The following is a 16,752-nucleotide window of genomic DNA, read 5'->3' on the forward strand; positions in this document are numbered from 1 at the left end:
AAGCAGTTTCAAGAATACATGAATAAATCTGGTGATCTTGCACCTGCATACTCTAAATATTGATAGTTGGGTTGGCCGATTCAGGAGTTTGGTAGTTGTAATTTAGAACATAGCAACATCAGCATAGTAAACGTGGGTGGAAAACAGTGCAGTCTGTAGTAACCCATTAGTTCAGTGTTTATCAACTTCAGCAACTTTAAGCTGGCTGAGGAACTCTGGGAGTTGAAGTCCACACATCTTAAAAGTTGCTGAGGTTGAAAAACATTGTCATTCCAGAGCAGAAGTTAACCATATTCCACAAAATTCCTGGGGTTTCAGACAATCTGTACGGCCTTTTGCTTTAGTACTAGGAAAAAACACTTGAGTGCAGAAAAAGTTTCTTCCTGCATAAAAATATTCTCTGACATTCCATATGAGGATTTCTATGTAGTGTGAATAAGATGCTTAACCATTCCAAAGTTTCATGAAGACAAATAGCATTGATATGCCATGCACTTTTAATTTCCAATATTATTCTACATCTATAAACTTCAGGATGAAGGATTGTAATGATTTTTACTTAACTGAAGGCAATCACCAAATTGCTGCTTGGTCAGTTCGTTTTTAAATTTATTCCTATGTGGTGTATTTTATCAGTTTTTGCTTTGTATATTGGCATGGTTTATTCTGGGTAATGTAAAATTTGAGTATTTTTCTGCCTTTTGACTTATACTATTTTTAACCTTTTGGGGGGATACACCAGGATATTGGATTCTATAAAATTCTCATGGTATTTGTCTACTTTCATTGTGTGTTTTTTAAAAACCTGTATTTTTGTATGTAGGAAAAAAAATCATAAGCTTTCTGAGTACTAATCTCATATGGAATCATTGTAAAGGATTTAATAAATGGGTAGGAATAAAACTCTTCACTTGTTGACTGTTTGTGCCTTGGGTAACTTATACCTAATTGTTTAATTCCATCTAGAAAACCTGTTCGATATTTCTAAGGAGAGTTTGAATTAGTTGGCCAAAGAATCTTAATATACTTGACTGTATATGTTCAGATAACCAGGAAAAGCTCTTATACTACAGGTAGTCCTTGACTTACGACCATAATGAAACCTGTTCATTATAGTTGTGAGAGCAGGTCACCAAGAGCAACCTGATTTTATGATTTCTTTTGGTGGTTAATCTAGTGCAGGGGTAGGCAACCTTGGCTATTTTATGACTCGTGGACTTCAACTCCCAGAACTCCTGAGCCAGCCATGCTGAGGGGAAAGGGAGGGGTTTTCAAGCTGAGCCATGTTGGCTCAGGAATTCTGGGAGTTGGAAGTCCATGAGTCATAAAAGAGCCAACATTGCCTACCCCTGATCTAGTCCTACTCTTCGCTATGGAGTGCTTTTGCTGAAAACCAGAAGTAAAAGCCAGATTCAGCAAAAATGTAAACTGCGATTACATCGTGATAAATGCAGGCCAATTGCCAAGCACCCGAAAGGATGACTGCGGGGAATGTGTGTGTCCATTGTAACTTTGGAACTGGGTCATAAGTATCTTTTAGGGGCTCCGTCGTAAGTCAAGGATTACCTGCCTTGATCAATGGATCTTGATGTTCCAAGGTTAAGAGGAGTGTCCTCTGATTGAATCCCTCAGCTTTAACGTATAATTGTTTAACTCTCATGCAACCCTTACTACTGTTAGCAACTTCTCTCTATATGTAAGCGGCTAATATGACTTTTTTAAAAAAAACTTAAGCCATTACTTTGCCAATTATGGACACCCATCAAATTTCCCTTGATGCGAATACCTTGCTGATTCAGTTGCGCAGTAAGTAAATTACTTGAGGCAAAAGTACCTTTTTTTTAATAAAATACACTTACAATAAGAACAGGCTAACATAGTATCAAAAGATTACAAAATTCAGATAGCATAAGATTCACATAATTAAATCATTAACCCATTTCTCAATCACTTTATAAGCAGCATGTATGTCTAAACAGCGGTGAGATTCAAATATGTGAAATATGTGTGGATGCCGCTTCCGGAAGTCCATTCTGGGCCTGGGCAACACAAAATTAGCTACCGGTTCTGCTGAACTGGTGCGAACTGGCTGAATCCCACCACTGTGTGTAAATCATGCAAGTAAATACAATGGAACTGAGCTGCTCATTTTGTATACTGTAACTGAAGTGACTTCTGGATACCTTTATTTTTATGCTGTTTCTAATTTGTTATTTTAGGCATAACCTGAGATTACCCTAATCTTAAACCAAGCATTCGTATCAGTGTACAAATTCCGGAAATAAATTTGTACAGGTAAAATTATATTCCAGAGATGTTATTTAAGAAGCAGACAAGTAAATTAAGACTTAATAGCCCTTGTTTTTATGATTTTGTTAGTATTGGTTTTCACAGGTACATTACCGCTACATGCCAGCCAGTGAAACACTGCATACCCTTTCTCTTTCCATTTCTGCAAAGTTCCAATTTTATAATAAAATGTTAGTTCTTGGAGATTGTTTTTGATCAGCTGATCAAAAATACTTCTCCTCTGCAACTCTGCATATTATTCAGGTTTTGAATCCCATTGTGAGTAAGGCATCTGAATTATAGACCAAAATAAGTCTGAAATCTGTAATGCAAAGATTATTTTGAACAAGAAAAAGGCTGAATCATTTCCCTGAATGAGATTAATATAAAAGTTATTAACGTAAGAAGAATAGGCCATTACGATTGTTCTCACATCTAAAATACCCAGATCTTTCCAGATAGTGCAGATATTTAAATAATATGAAAGCTAGTGAACACCTTAAAATGAAATACTGCCATAGATTTACTCTACCTACAGTTCCAAAATGCGTTCCTTGTTCCATTTGACCTGCACACTAGGTTACCTTCAATTGAAAAAATAAAATAAAATCACAGATTAAACTACATGCAAATGACTATATAAAAAGAAGCAAAGACGGTAAAATGATCCTCAGGGGATTTCCAGAGAAGCATATATCGGAAGTGTTACGTTAACCCAGTTCAGAAGCCAGCCTACTGGGTCTTTCCTTCTCTTATTTTTAGGACCCGCCTGCGGGTTATATCAAAAGTCACGTTTGCTTTGTCTTGATAACTGACTACCTACAAAACTAATACAAATCGGTACTAAGCATATTAAATATGGTGTAATGATATACTGCATCATAGTTTCCTTCATTATAAGTAGTCCTTGTTGAGTTATCTCTATTTGGACTGGCAACTCGTACTAAGCAATGCAGTTGTTAAGGGAGACATTGTGTGACTAAAACAGACTTGCGTGCCCTCACTTCTGCTGTGGTTATTGAGTCACCCCAGCTCATTAAGCGAGACTTCAAGTGGCTACGACTTGGATTTTTACTGGCAGCTTCTCCATGGACTCTGCTTGTCTGTCAGAAGCTGGTGGTGAAAGGCACAAATGATTATGTTGACTGCAGGACAGCTTGATGCTCATAAAACACCTGCTGGTTGCAAAGCACGCAAATGGCAACGACAAAACTGCAGAGATGCTGCAACGGCCATTAAGTGTGAGGACCAGTTGTGAAGGTACTTTTTCAGCACTGTTTTATAACTTAGAGCAGTTGCTAAACAGGGCAGTTGTTAAGTATGGACTAACGACTGCTGGTATATGGGAGACAAAAAAGCCAGAAGGAGCAGGAATGTCTTGTTCACACAGTATACTTAAGATTCTTTTTGGTAATTTCTAGTTTTGGATCAAGAGAACATGTCCATCTCAGAAAAAGGCCACTGGGTCTTGCATAGTTTTCTATAGCTCCCCACTCATAATTACTGGTGGAGTCAATCGAATCAAATCTTGGTTATGGTCACAGGCCAGAATACAAGCAATAATTTATAAAGTTAAAACATTAAAAAAACTAAATATAAATTATTTTTTAGTTTTTAATTTTTTTAAACTGTGTAATCTTCCCCCCTCTCTTTCTTTTTATCTTCTATTATCTATCAAATCGTTGTTCATATTTCACCCTTCTTATGCTGGTATATGACTGTAATAAAAGATTTGATTGCCTGGTGTGGCAATCAGCGTGAGCACCTTCATCACATATCTTCCTTGAGAAATGATCTGTTAAAACGAGGCTTGGAATGTCTAGGCACGTAATTAGTGAATATTTATTATTTATTTATTTATTAAATTTGTATACCGCCCTTCTCCCGAATATCTGACATGATTTTAAGGAAGCATCTTACTTTGGCTTTATTCATGAGGGATTTAGACATATTTCCATTATTGCTGAATTTGTCCTGAGTTTAAATTCGATCTAAGTTTTAAAATTGATAATAAAGCCCCTTCTAACAAATAAGCAAGCTATTATCTTCTGAACTCAAGAACAAAAACCTTGGTATAAGTAGAAAACTTTAAAAAAAAAGAGCTAATAGAGTTCGTAAACTTGATCAGGATGTCTACTACTGAAGACACTCTGTGCTTTTATGATGTATATGACTGCTATATACAACCCTGATAACATAAGGAGTCTGTTCATAAAGGGTTTGGCTGGAAAAGTCTACTGCAATGCTGAATGAGCCTCAGCGGCAGATCAAGTTTTTCCAGTGTAAATTATACACACAATAATGTTCCCAAGCATGATTCTGGTGATCCCAGTTGTAGTAACAACAATCTGTAAAATTCACTGTTAAAATATTCAAGTTCACTGAAAAAGGTTAAAATACTCAAAACATTCATTTTTTCCCCTCTGCTTTTTCTCTTTCCCTTTTCCTCTTTACACCTTCCTCCTATTCCACTGAGCTTTCAGTCGGAATCTGAATCGGAGTCATCTGTAAAAAAAAGTGACATGAAGAATAACCATCATACTAAGAACAGGGAATGGACTTTTTTTTTAAAAGGCAAGACGGTAGTAGATGACAGCTAATAAATGGGAAGTAACCGTGTTAGTTGTAATAATAATAATAATAATAATAATAATAATAATAATAATAATAATAATAATAATAATAATAATAATAATAATAATAATAATTTAATTTTTATACCGCCCTTCTCCCGAAGGACTCAGGGCGGTGTACAGGGCAATACAATAAAATACAATATATAAAAGTTAAAAAATATTAAATACTACAGCCCAATTCAATAAGTTAATACAATAGCGTTAAAATACCTCTAAACCCATCAGACCAGGCCGGCTTGTTCAAATAAATATGTTTTTAGGTCACGTCGGAAGGAGCGAAGGTCGGGAGCCGTCCGGAGCTCCGCCGGTAAACGGTTCCAAAGGTCTGGCGCGCCCACAGAGAACGCCCTCCCCCTGGGGGCCGCCAGTCGACACTCTTTGACCGACGGCACCCCAAGGAGGCCCTCTCTGTGGGCGCACAGTTGTAGCTTTTCATTTACATTAAACCAGAGCAGTATTTTTCAAACTTGGCAACTTTGAGATGTGTGAACTACAACTTCAACTGCACCAAATCATTAGGTTTCAATGTTGCCTTGAAACTCTGAATAGCAAGTGTGGTTGTATAGCAACACAAGAACAGTTCAAACCTACTTTCTGACTTCTGCGGTTTGGGGCTCTCGGAGGAATCTTCCTGCTTTAGAAATGTTGCCAGGTCATTAAAGGTGAAATAGACATAGGCACAATAGACGACAGTAGCAATAAACCCGAATACCTGAAGATCAAAATAGAGGAGATACTGAAAACATGAATTTTTAAAATATGGAGGGGGGGGGGAGAAGAGGAAAAGAGCTAAAATGGCTAGAAATAACAGAATTCAGCCCCCATCCAGTGTCTCCATTTCTACACTTGACTCCCTTGTCTTCAACTGTTGCATCCAAAACAAAGAATACAGAATAACAGAGTTGGAAGGGACCTTGGAAATCTTCTAGTCCAGGGGTCCCCAACCTTGGCAACTTTAAGACCTGTGGACTTCAACTCCCAGAATTCCCCAGCCGGGGAATTCTGGGAGTTGAAGTCCACAGGTCTTAAAGTTGCCAAAGTTGAGGACCCCTGTTCTACTCCAACCCTCTACTCAGGCAGGAAACCCTATCCCATTCCAGACAAGTGGTTGGCCAATCTCTTCTTAAAAACCTCCAGTGTTGGGAGTACCCATAATTTCTGAAGGCAAGCCGTTCCACTGATTAATTGTTCTCACTGTTGGGAAATTTCTCCTTAGTTCTAGGTTGCTTCTCTCTTTGATTAGTTTCCATCCCTTATTTCTTGTCTTACCTTCTGGTGCTTTGGAGAATAGCCTGACCCCCCCTCTTCTTTGTGGCAGCCCCATAGATATTGGAACAGTGCTATCACGTCACCCCTAGTCTTTTTTTTATTCTTTTCATCATCATTAATACATTCAATGGTTTATAGCTTTCCCATGGAAGCAAACAAATGTGAGGAGACTATCTGACAACTTTTTGTAACTAAAGGTAAAGGTTCCCCCGCACATGCGTGCTAGTCGTTTCCAACTCTAGGGGCCGGTACTCATCTTCGTTTCAAAGCCGAAGAGCCAGCGCTTGTCCGAGGATGTCTCCGTGGTCATGTGGCTGGCATGACTAGACGCCAGAGGCGCACGGCATGACTAGACGCCAAAGGCGCACGGAACGCTGTTACCTTCCCACCGTAGTGGTCCCTATTTTTCTACTTGCATTTTTACGTGCTTTCGAACTGCTAGGTTGGCAGAAGCTGGGATGAGTAACAGGCACTCACTCTGCTACGCGGCACTCGGGATTCGACCTGCCAACCTTCTGATTGACAGGCTCAGCGTCCTAACCCACTGAACCACCGCATCCCTTTTGTAACTACATCTGGTCAAATTAAGGTTGGATCCCTAGACCAGAGGTAGGCAACCTCGGCTCTTTTATGATTCATGGACTTCAACTCCCAGAATTCCTGAGTCAGCTATGCTATCAAGAACAATCTTGATTATTCATGCTCCCTAGATGAAAAAAGGACGTATTAGTTGGGTAAATACATACCTAATAAATTAGGGAGTAATTTATGCTGCTGCTTTTTCAGATGTGTTTGTAAGAATTGTCATAGAAGTGTATCTTTCTTTAGGAACTCTCTTGCATCTGTAATTCCAGCTTCCTGAAGTATTTGGATTTTTAAAGAAAACTTCATTGGTGTCAAGGGAAGCTTTTCACAATGCTTTATGTCAATGCTGGGACAACTTTTGAAGGAGAGGCGTATGATTAAGGAAGAAAGAATCTTTCCAGTTCTCTTCTTGAACAGTGAGTTGGAAACATGTAGCAGTGTGTTGAAAAAAGTACAGTATTTTTTTTTAAAAAAATAGAACTTCCATTGCTATTAATGGAAGGTTTAAAAGGAGCTATTCGATTAGACTGTGTGGGGAAATCATAGCTAAAGTGAGTTTATGAACCCTTTCTCCCCAAAACGACCATGATGTTGAGCAATAAAGGGTGAAGAAGGAATCAGCAATAACAGGCAGGTTTAGACAGAATTAGAATTGCAAAGAGAAAAAACAAACGGGTTTGTGAAATTAACTGTGCTGAGAGGAAAAAACATGGTGCACAAGTTCTGCTCAGGAACAGAAACTTACCCCCGCTGCCCTCGATGCAGTGTCCATATATTTAGAAACAGCAGCAATGGAGATGGCAAAATATATAATAGCAGCGATAATTCCACACAAAAAATCCTGCAAAACAAATGTAGTCAGAGAGAAGACTATGAAGAAGATAAACAAAAAGTTTACGCGCAGTCGCCTTAAGATATAATTTCAGAAGGAAATCTGCGACCCTTCACTTGTTTGCTGAACTATAGTTTTCACCAGACTGAACCAGCTGTGGTCAAAGTTTATTAGAGATCCTGGCAACTACTGAGTCATATCTGGAGGTCCACGGCTCACCCACTAGTTCTGCTCTGGCCAGCCTTTTCCAAACTGGTGCACTTCAGATGTGTCAAGATCACAACTCCTGACAAACTCTTGTCGTCCAGCAGGATCTGGTGAAGATCCTTGCTCCTTGTAAGGGTCTCCTTTAATTGTTGAGTGTCCTGTGCCCAGCATTTATGAGGTGGTGCGGCAATCCTTTGGCTGGGACACAGCACAAAATCTTCTATTCCTTGAACCAATAGGAATCAGATCAGGTCATCAGGCCAGAAAGAGGCTACTGAAATCTGTCAATGCAATGTCCATATTTGGAGTACACAGGCATCCAGTACGCTCACACAGAGAAGGCCTCCTCAGGGTACCGTCAGCTAGGCAATGTCGGCTGGCGACCCCCAGCGGGAGGGCCTTCTCTGTGGGAGCACCAACCCTATGGAATCAGCTCCCCCCTGAGCTTCGGATGGCCCAAAACCTCCAATCCTTTCGCCGCGGCCTCAAAACACACCTGTTCCACCAGGCTGACCTAGACTGACAGGCATTTTAATTAATTTATATTTAGTATTTTTAATTCATTTTTTAAATTCTCTAATTTTTTTATTGCACTGATGTTCTCAATTTCATTTTATCTTGATTTATGTACTTATTATATATTTTGTTGTTAGCCGCCCTGAGTCCTTCGGGAGATAGGGCGGGATATAAATCCCATCAATAAATAAATAAATAAATAAATTTACTTCTCTTCCTTTTACCTGCACAAGGAAGACAGGCAAATGTGCAGCCTGGTGCAGCCTTCCTTGTGCAGCCTGCAGAAAATCTGCTTTCTTTTTTCTAGTGGGGATGACAAACCACTGGCATTTGAATTACAGAGCTCAGCTAGGTTAATATCTCAGTTATTATTATATATCTGAGTTATAGCAGAGCAGTCTTTGACCGTAAATCAGATGGCTAATGGAAAATAATGAGCAAATGCGGTGGAACAAAACTCAACCGCAGTGCTGTATTTCCCCCCCCCCCCCTCTCTTTTGTTTTGCAAAGTTAAGTTTTCCTGGAAGGCCAGCATCCCCTGGTGGTCACCGTGGAGAACAAGGAAGCTCTTAAGCAACTGTTTTTCTCAAGATCTGGCAGGCTTTCCGTATCACAACCAGCTTCACCATCAGCCAAGGCCACCCATCATTCAAAAGCCACCTGTGGAATGCAGTAGAATACAGGTAGCCTTTGACTTATGTCTGGTTACTTAACAGCTGTCTAAAATTATGATGGATTTCCCAAGACTACTTATGACCTGGATGGGAAGTTCCAATGGCCATTCTCCCATCACACTCATGTGATCATCCCCCCCCCCCGGTGGTGGTGGGGGCTTGGCAACCGGCTCACATTTATGGCTATTTACAGTGTCCTATGAGCATGTCACCTTGACTTGTTTTTTCCCCCCTGGAAAATGATGTTTATTTCCAGTTTCTGGCAAAAAACCCCACACTCATTGTGGACAATGGAGTTGCTTAATGACCGTGGTGTTCACTTAATGGGTGTGGGGATTCCCTGAATTGCTGCAAAAAAATAAGGATGTAATATTGGGCGTGGTCATACGTGACCTGCTTAATGACCAGCCCAACGTACGGCTGTACTTCTGGGCTCAATTACGGCCGTAAAGTCATGGGCTACCTGCATCTGGCCCCAGGCATGGAATGCTTTGTGTTTTGTATCTCAGGTTCCACGAGTAACTCTCAAGGTAGTAGCAGCACAAAATAGCAGTTGCTTCTTCTCCCTACTCATCATCAGGTTGTCCGGAACTGATGGAAACACAGCCTCAACATGCTTTTAAATGATGCCACCTCCCTCTTCTCCTTCCCTGCCCTTGGTTATTCTACAGCCGTGGTGGTTAACCTGTGGCACGCAGAGCCCTCTCTGTGGGCACGCGCGCCATTGCCCCAGTCCTAGGCCTTCAGCTGGGTTTTATAAAACCTTTTCCCTTTAGGCCTCCACTGCTGTGTGCAAAAAAAAAGGTTCAATCAATTAATTTTAACTTCTCGCGGGGAAAAAAAGATCTCACAAAGTTGGAATTGATTGATCTTTTTAGTCCCACCCGGTCTGCCGTTACCACTGCAGCCATGCCCACCTAATGGGCCACGCCCACCCGGCACCCGACAATACATAAGTGGGTTTTGGGTTGCAGTTTGGGCTCTTGGTCTCTAAAAGGTTCACCATCACTGTTCCACAGCAAAATCACACTACCTGTTGTGATTCATTGTCAGCTCCCTGCAGCTGAGTCCGATGAATCTGAGGAGGAGGAGGAGGGGTTTGGAGAGCCTTTGGTGTCAGAGGGAGGCTCTGATGCACTGCAGGACTCTCAGCCTGGCCCCTCCAGTCATGTTCCTCATGAGGCTCAGCTGTGTGAGTACGAGGTGTCGGACTCAGAAGAGTCACAGCTGAATCTGTTCAGAGATGCTAGAAGCAGAAGTCAATCCAGCAGAGCAGAGCAGAGCAAATCAATGAGACAACTCAGTGAAAGGAGGAGAAGCATTGAGAAGCCACGCCTTGGGACTGATAATAAAAGGGGAAGGCGTGGGCGGGGCTGGTTGCTGAAGGCAACCGTTTGGAGACATTCAAAGAGAATCCTGGTCTGTTCTTGCTACTTCTGCTTAACTCTTGTTTGTTGACTCTTGTTTGATATTTTGATTCATTTATTGAAGGAAATATTCTGTTGCTTTTTTGTTTGAACTGTAAATAAATTTGGGTTGGATTTTTTCCAGCCTATTGACTGTAAAAAGGAAAAGGGGGTTGTCCCTGACACACAAACGGGGCCGGTCGTAGGCTGGAACAGAAAACTACCAGCCCATCTGATAACTGCATCACAAGCAGCGGTCAACCCCACTCAGCTACTTACCGCCAAAAGCCAATAGATGCCTCGGAACTTCTCATTCAGTTTCAGGGCATACGAAACGAAAAAGCACGAAGCAAGCAGGAATGTCAGTAACGGCACCATCATGAAAGGTGCAGCTGCGGAAGCGATGTAGCAGATGAAGATGGTAAAGGAGAGGGCCTGAAGGACACAAGTGGAAGAGCATGGCGGTTACCTCTGAGCAGATGTGCTGCAGAACATCCATTGGCCTCCGCTCAGCCCAGTTATTCCTGCAGATCCCGTCCCACCTAACTGGCGTCAGGTTTGCTTCCACCATCAGAATGTTCTCGAATGGCTCAACTTATTTTTAAGGAGGTTGAGTTAACGCTGCTCTAAGTGTGCTTGACTAGCACTCAGGAGAACATGAGCTCCAGGCATGCCACAGGAATGGAAGCTAGGTGAGTGGCTTGAGGCCAGTCTGCCTTTCTCAGCCCTAAGAAGAGTGCAAGGGCAAACCTCTTCCAAAAAAAATGGTGCCAAGGAAATGTAGCAATAGCAATAGCACTTAGACTTATATACCACTTCACAGTGTTTTACAGCCCTCTCTAAGCGGTTTACAGAGTCAGCATCTTGCCCCCAACAGTTTGGGTCCTCATTTTACCGACCTCAGAAGGACGGAAGGCAGAGTCAACCTTGAGCCACTCAGAATCGAACTCCTGGCTGTGGGCAGAGTTAGCCTACAATACTGCATTCTAACCACTCCGCCACCACGGTTCTACGTAATGGACTTGTCTCTGCAATCACCAGGTACCAAGACCGACTTGAAGACATTAAAAAACAAAAAAAAGCACCTCTTTGACTTCTCCCAGCTTCCTTTTAAGACTGCAACCTATTACTTCTTCAGCATTAGCCCTTGAACGTTACTTCTTGCCATTTGAAGAGTCAGCAACTCGCCTGGCAAGTTGTTGACCCTAAAATTTTTGAGGACATGAAACCCTACGCGCTAATTTTGGTGAGTTGTGCAGATTAGGGCCTAAAGAGCTACCTTGGCTTGATGTGAGAGATGATGGGCACATCTAAATCGTGAGAACATACAGTGGATGCTCTCACAAAACTGTTTCCATTCACAAAGCAGATGTTGTGGAAGATGTGGCCGGTCACCAATTATCCACTTGCTATTGCTTATTGTTCCTCTCTCACCCTCTGGAAAGGTTATATTATTTGATTAATTTTGCCTTTGGGGGACAGGAGACAAATAGACCCCTTGCTAAACCAGCCATGGACCTCCATCCAGATTTTTTTTTAACTTGTTAAAAAGACTTCATGGAAACCCCAAGAGTCCAGAGACATTCTTGGACATAAAAGAGTGCAGGAAGTTGCACTATGCTTTGCTGCCTGTCAGCTCTGTTAATGTTTCTTTAAATTAAACGACTCTTAAAAAAAAATCAAACTCAAGCTCTGTCTTGGGGTTGGTGGACACCACTTCCTATTCCTCTGGCTTCTGCAAAGGGGCCTGGTGCAAAAAAACCAACAACACTGCAAACTTCAGCCTGGCTGTGAAATGAGAACTCGAAAAAGCAGAGCAACTTCCAAGAAACCCAACAGTTTCTGTATGTTTTTTTTTAAATCCAGGAACTTCTTGCAAGTACGTAGTACAAACTACTAAAAATGGAGGATGGTGAACCTCAACCATAGCTGCAATGAAAGAGCCGCCCATTTAAAATATACAGGCATATACACACACACAAATTTTGTGCAGATTTATCTGTAGGGAAAGACCTGAAGGGGCTACTGATAACCCTGAAGTGAAGCCCAATTTAATTCAGCACCTTAATTCATTAGCTGGCTGGGGAATTCTGGGCGTTGAAGTCCACACATCTCAAAGCTGGGAGACATGGTCCTACAATATCATCATTTCTAATCCCCACTTGGGAAGGCAGAGTTACGAAGTCAAATTAGCATAACTTTATTGGCTTTCCTTATGGCTGGGAGAACGGGAAGGGGGTTTGCTGCCCCTCCTGAAGTGAATGTGGCAGGATGACCTATATCTATCATGGCCACGTTTTTCTTGGAAATAAGAACAAACCTGAAAAGGAAGCATATCTGAAAGAGGTTCATAAGATTTTTTTTTTAAAAAAATATGTTTATAACCAATCAGGCACGGAAGGTACTGTATGTTGCAGATCCCATCAGTTAAAGAAGTCTGGCAGGGTTCAGGAAGAGAGCTTGTGGAATATTTCCCCACCCCACCCCACCGCCCGAAGATGAGGCAGGCCCCCACTCCTGGATTAGTGAAAAAGAGTCAAAACATGGCTTTGCTGCCTTGTGTGTGGAGCCCAGAGGAACATGCAGGTGTGGGGCTGGTTGGTACACCGAGGGCCCTCCCTTCTCCTTTTAATTCATGTTAATAGGGTTTTATCATCCTTGCCTCTACATTTTTAACTTTCATAGACTGTTTTTTTTTCTTTTAATACTTTGCAGTACATTGTCCAGAGTCTTTCTCTGAGAAAAATGGGCAATTCAAAAACATGGGGGGAAAAACACACACCAAACTTGGCTTTACAAAGGAAAATTCAAAAGCAACTCCCCCAATTAAATCCAAGTGACAATTTTCTATAATAAAGGAGACGTTCAGTCACCGTACTTACAGATCACCCTGTATTACGCCCTGCTGAACAAAAGTCTGGAAAATATCGGTTTCCCCCCCCCTTTCTCTCTTTCTTTTCTTTCTCTGCAATACCCTCGACTTTGGACAGTGTCTTCAAAAGACGCGACACGGTGTCTCTTCCAAATTTTCCATCCGCTCAAAACCCATTTTTCCGGTTCTTCTACTACTATGCTAACAACCCTTAAAAGCAAGAGTCATCCTATCCAAGAGCTGATGGTGACTTTTCTGATTGATTGATTTACTTACCATTGTTCCTCTTAGAGATATTCCTGATTTTTCTGAGCTACTTAAGGCTGAGGAGGTGGTTAAAACCTGTGCTTTTGTTAATCTCGTCATCTTTCCTGATATGGCTAGATTCAGCAGGTTTAGCACGATGTCAGAACCTTAATCTGCGGTTAGTTATCTATGGAGATTCTCAGTCATCCAGGTCATGCTTGTTCCAAAGATGCTTTTTCAAAAGGCAACTGGATTTTCTTTCTTTGTTTTTATTGGAAGATGTTTTGCTTCTCATCCAAGAAACCTCCGGCCAGAAGCTGATGAAGCTTCTTGGATGAGAAGCGAAACGTCTTCCAATAAAAACAAAGAAAGTCTAGTTGCTTTTTGGAAAAGCACCTTTGAAACATCTGTGGTTAATGTTAACTATATCTGGCTTTAGCAAGCCACACTCGTAACCTTGTTGGTTGTCACGTCTGAAGAGGTTTAGCTGCAAGCTGCAGAAATCTTACATTACGGGACTAGAGCCGACACCAGTTATGTCACACTTGGCACAATGTGTTTTGCTTTGCCTGTTGTGCAAACTCAGCCAGCGCACTTTTTTACCCCCAACGAACTACAGTCAAGCAAACTCTGGTTTAAAGGTAAAGGTAAAGGTTCCCCCGCACATGCGTGCTAGTCGTTTCCGACTCTAGGGGCCAGTGCTCATCTCCGTTTCAAAGCCAAAGAGCCAGCGCTTGTCCGAGGACGTCTCCGTGGTCATGTGGCCGGCATGACTAGACGCCAAAGGCGCACGGAACACTGTTACCTTCCCACCGTGGTGGACCCTATTTTTCTACTTGCATTTTTACGTGCTTTCGAACTGCTAGGTTGGCAGAAGCTGGGACGAGTAACAGGCGCTCACTGTTACGCGGCACTCGGGATTCGACCCGCCAAACTGCCGACCATCTGATCGACAAGCTCAGCTTCCTAACCCACTGAGCCACCGCATCCCTCTGGTTTAGGAAAATGTAAAACTAGTATGGTAAAAGTTTCTGAACTTCTGTGATCACACTAGAAAAATGGGTTTTCCTGCAGTTTTTCTCATCCTCTCATAGATCAAGGATCCATCCTCCTCTTTCATGGACAGAGCCAGTCCATCATCCTGCTCCTCCAGAGCTCAGCTGGATACCTCTGCAGTCCAGAGGTTGCTGTTTCCCCTATTGCACCACTATCTTAGGAAATATACCCCTTGTGGTGCTTTTATTCAGTTAATCCTGATTAATTCAGGATTAGGGACGTGGTGGCTCAGTGGGTTAGGACGCTGAGCTTGTCAATCAGAAGGTCGGCAGTCTGGCGGGTCGAATCCCAAGTGCCACGTAACAGAGCGAGCACCTGTTACTCGTCCCAGCTTCTGCCAACCTAGCAGTTCGAAAGCACGTAAAAATGCAAGTAGAAAATTAGGGACCACTCCGGAGGGAAGGTAACAGCGTTCCGTGCGCCTTTGGCGTCTAGTCATGCCGGTCACATGACCACGGAGACGTCCTCGGACAAGCGCTGGCTCTTCGGCTTTGAAACGGAGATGAGCACTGGCCCCTAGAGTCGGTGAGATGAGCACCGGCCCCTAGCACGCATGTGCGGGGGAACCTTTACCTTTACCTTTAATTCAGGATTGGGCACAAGCGTGTTGGGAAAACCCACTCCACATGCTGCTAGAACCGGGCCGGGAACGTCGCAGCTCAGATGTGTCGTGAGAACGCCGTCTCCGCCTTCTCTCGAGGCTGTGCAACACGCAGGGGCTCCGCTAGGGGAAGGGGGGGCGTGGCAGATCTAACTTGGGGACGGGGGGGGGAGAGACAACTTCTCCCTGGTTTCTCCAAGGAAGCGATCCCTTTGCAATCATGCCCGCTTTGGCAAAGATTGCCAAACTCCCCGCCCCCCCGTCCAGGCGCGGTTGTTGCGGGAGAGCGTCGTCTGAACGCTACGCTTGGCCCGGCCTGGGCTTCTCTTTGCCAGAGATGAGCTCAGCGCCCTCGGCCGGCCTTCCCCACCTCCATCAGCTCCCTTCTCTGAACTTTGCAACGGGGAGCGCCCTGCCCTTCCCCGCTCCCCCCCCCTACGGCCGCGCTTACCGCCTGGGCCAGCAGCAGCAGCCCTTTGCGGGAGCTGAGGAACGCCTTGAAGGCCAGCAAGAGGCGAGCTCCCGGCGGCGCCTCGGCCGGCTCCGGCTCTTCCCCTTCGCCGCGCTCCATGCAGGCCAAGCGACTCGGCCGCCGACTTTGCAAGCAGCGCCGTCCGACGCAAGCCCGGGGTGGCCGACTGTACTTCCCTGGCTCTCCGGAGGAGGAAAACGGAAAGCGGGCGGAAGTCGGGCAGCCCCGCACAAGCTTTGCGAGCGCCCACCAATCCGGCTCGGGGCTGGGGGAGAGGCAGGGAGGGAGGGGGCCTCGCCGTCTCGGCTCCTCCTCCTACTCCCTCCCTCCCTTCCTTCCTCCGGCGCCTAAATTGAACCCACGGCGGGGTCTTTGCAAGCCTCGAGAGCCCAGCCGCGGGAGACGGAAGCGCCCCCTTGCGCGGCCAGCTGCTCCGGATCGCGGCGCTCAAGGCAGCGCGACCCGCTCGGAGCGCGAAGTCCTGCTTGGCTGGACCGGTCACGCTTGGGTTGGGTGTGTAAGTTTTTCTTTTTTAAATCCCATTTATATCCCGCCCTTCTCCGAAGACTCAGGGCGGCTTGCAATCTAAGAAGCACAAATCAATGTGCTTAGCAATAGCCTTCATTCTATGTATATGCCTGCTTATTAGGGCTTTCACCCTCCCCCCCCAAGCGGCATTATTACAAAGTCAGCTTAATTGCCCCCAACCATCTGGGTCCTCCTTTTAATCCCATTTATATCCCGCCCTTCTCCGAAGACTCAGGGCGGCTTACAATCTAAGAAGCACAAATCAATGTGCTTAGCAATAGCCTTCTTTTTATGTATATGCCTGCTTATTAGGGCTTTCACCCTCCCCCCCCCCCAAGCGGCATTATTACAAAGTCAGCTTATTGCCCCCAACAATCTGGGTCCTCATTTGACCTACCTCGGAAGGATGGAAGGCTGAGTCAACCTTGAGCCTGGTGGGACTCGAACCTGCACTAATTGCAGGCAGCTGGTGTTACGTTTCCGCTTCTCACCCAAGAACTGAGGAAGCTTCTTGGATGAGAAGTGAAAGTTCACAGAGAGCGAGTCCTTTCCCCCCCCTGCCC

The 16,752-nt window shown here is 43.9% G+C and overlaps 2 protein-coding genes across 3 annotated transcripts in view; one reads left to right on the forward strand and one right to left on the reverse strand.

Moving 5' to 3' along the window:
• The window catches only part of CMTM4 (CKLF like MARVEL transmembrane domain containing 4), a 41,208-nt gene extending 32,340 nt beyond the window's left edge, over positions 1 to 8,868 (forward strand). Inside the window, exons 5-6 of one of the 2 annotated variants that reach the window (XR_014027505.1) lie at positions 7,049 to 7,195; positions 8,845 to 8,868. The gene's annotated coding sequence lies outside the window, so the exon portion shown is untranslated. Of the gene's footprint in view, positions 1 to 7,048; positions 7,490 to 8,844 lie in introns of those variants that run through there. The other variant, XR_014027506.1, reaches the window with a different exon arrangement.
• Positions 1,379 to 16,098, reverse strand: CMTM3 (CKLF like MARVEL transmembrane domain containing 3). The gene is made up of 5 exons (XM_081335921.1): positions 15,641 to 16,098; positions 10,694 to 10,849; positions 7,525 to 7,620; positions 5,517 to 5,637; positions 1,379 to 4,794 (listed from the first exon to the last, which is right to left on the reverse strand). The coding sequence occupies exons 1-5, from the start codon at positions 15,758 to 15,760 to the stop codon at positions 4,769 to 4,771; spliced, it is 519 nt and encodes a 172-aa protein (XP_081192047.1). The 5' UTR covers positions 15,761 to 16,098; the 3' UTR covers positions 1,379 to 4,768.
• Between the last annotated feature and the right edge of the window lie 654 nt (positions 16,099 to 16,752).

The sequence above is a fragment of the Vipera berus genome (assembly GCF_964194415.1).
Source record: "Vipera berus genome assembly, chromosome: 10".
Classification (NCBI taxonomy): domain Eukaryota; kingdom Metazoa; phylum Chordata; class Lepidosauria; order Squamata; family Viperidae; genus Vipera; species Vipera berus.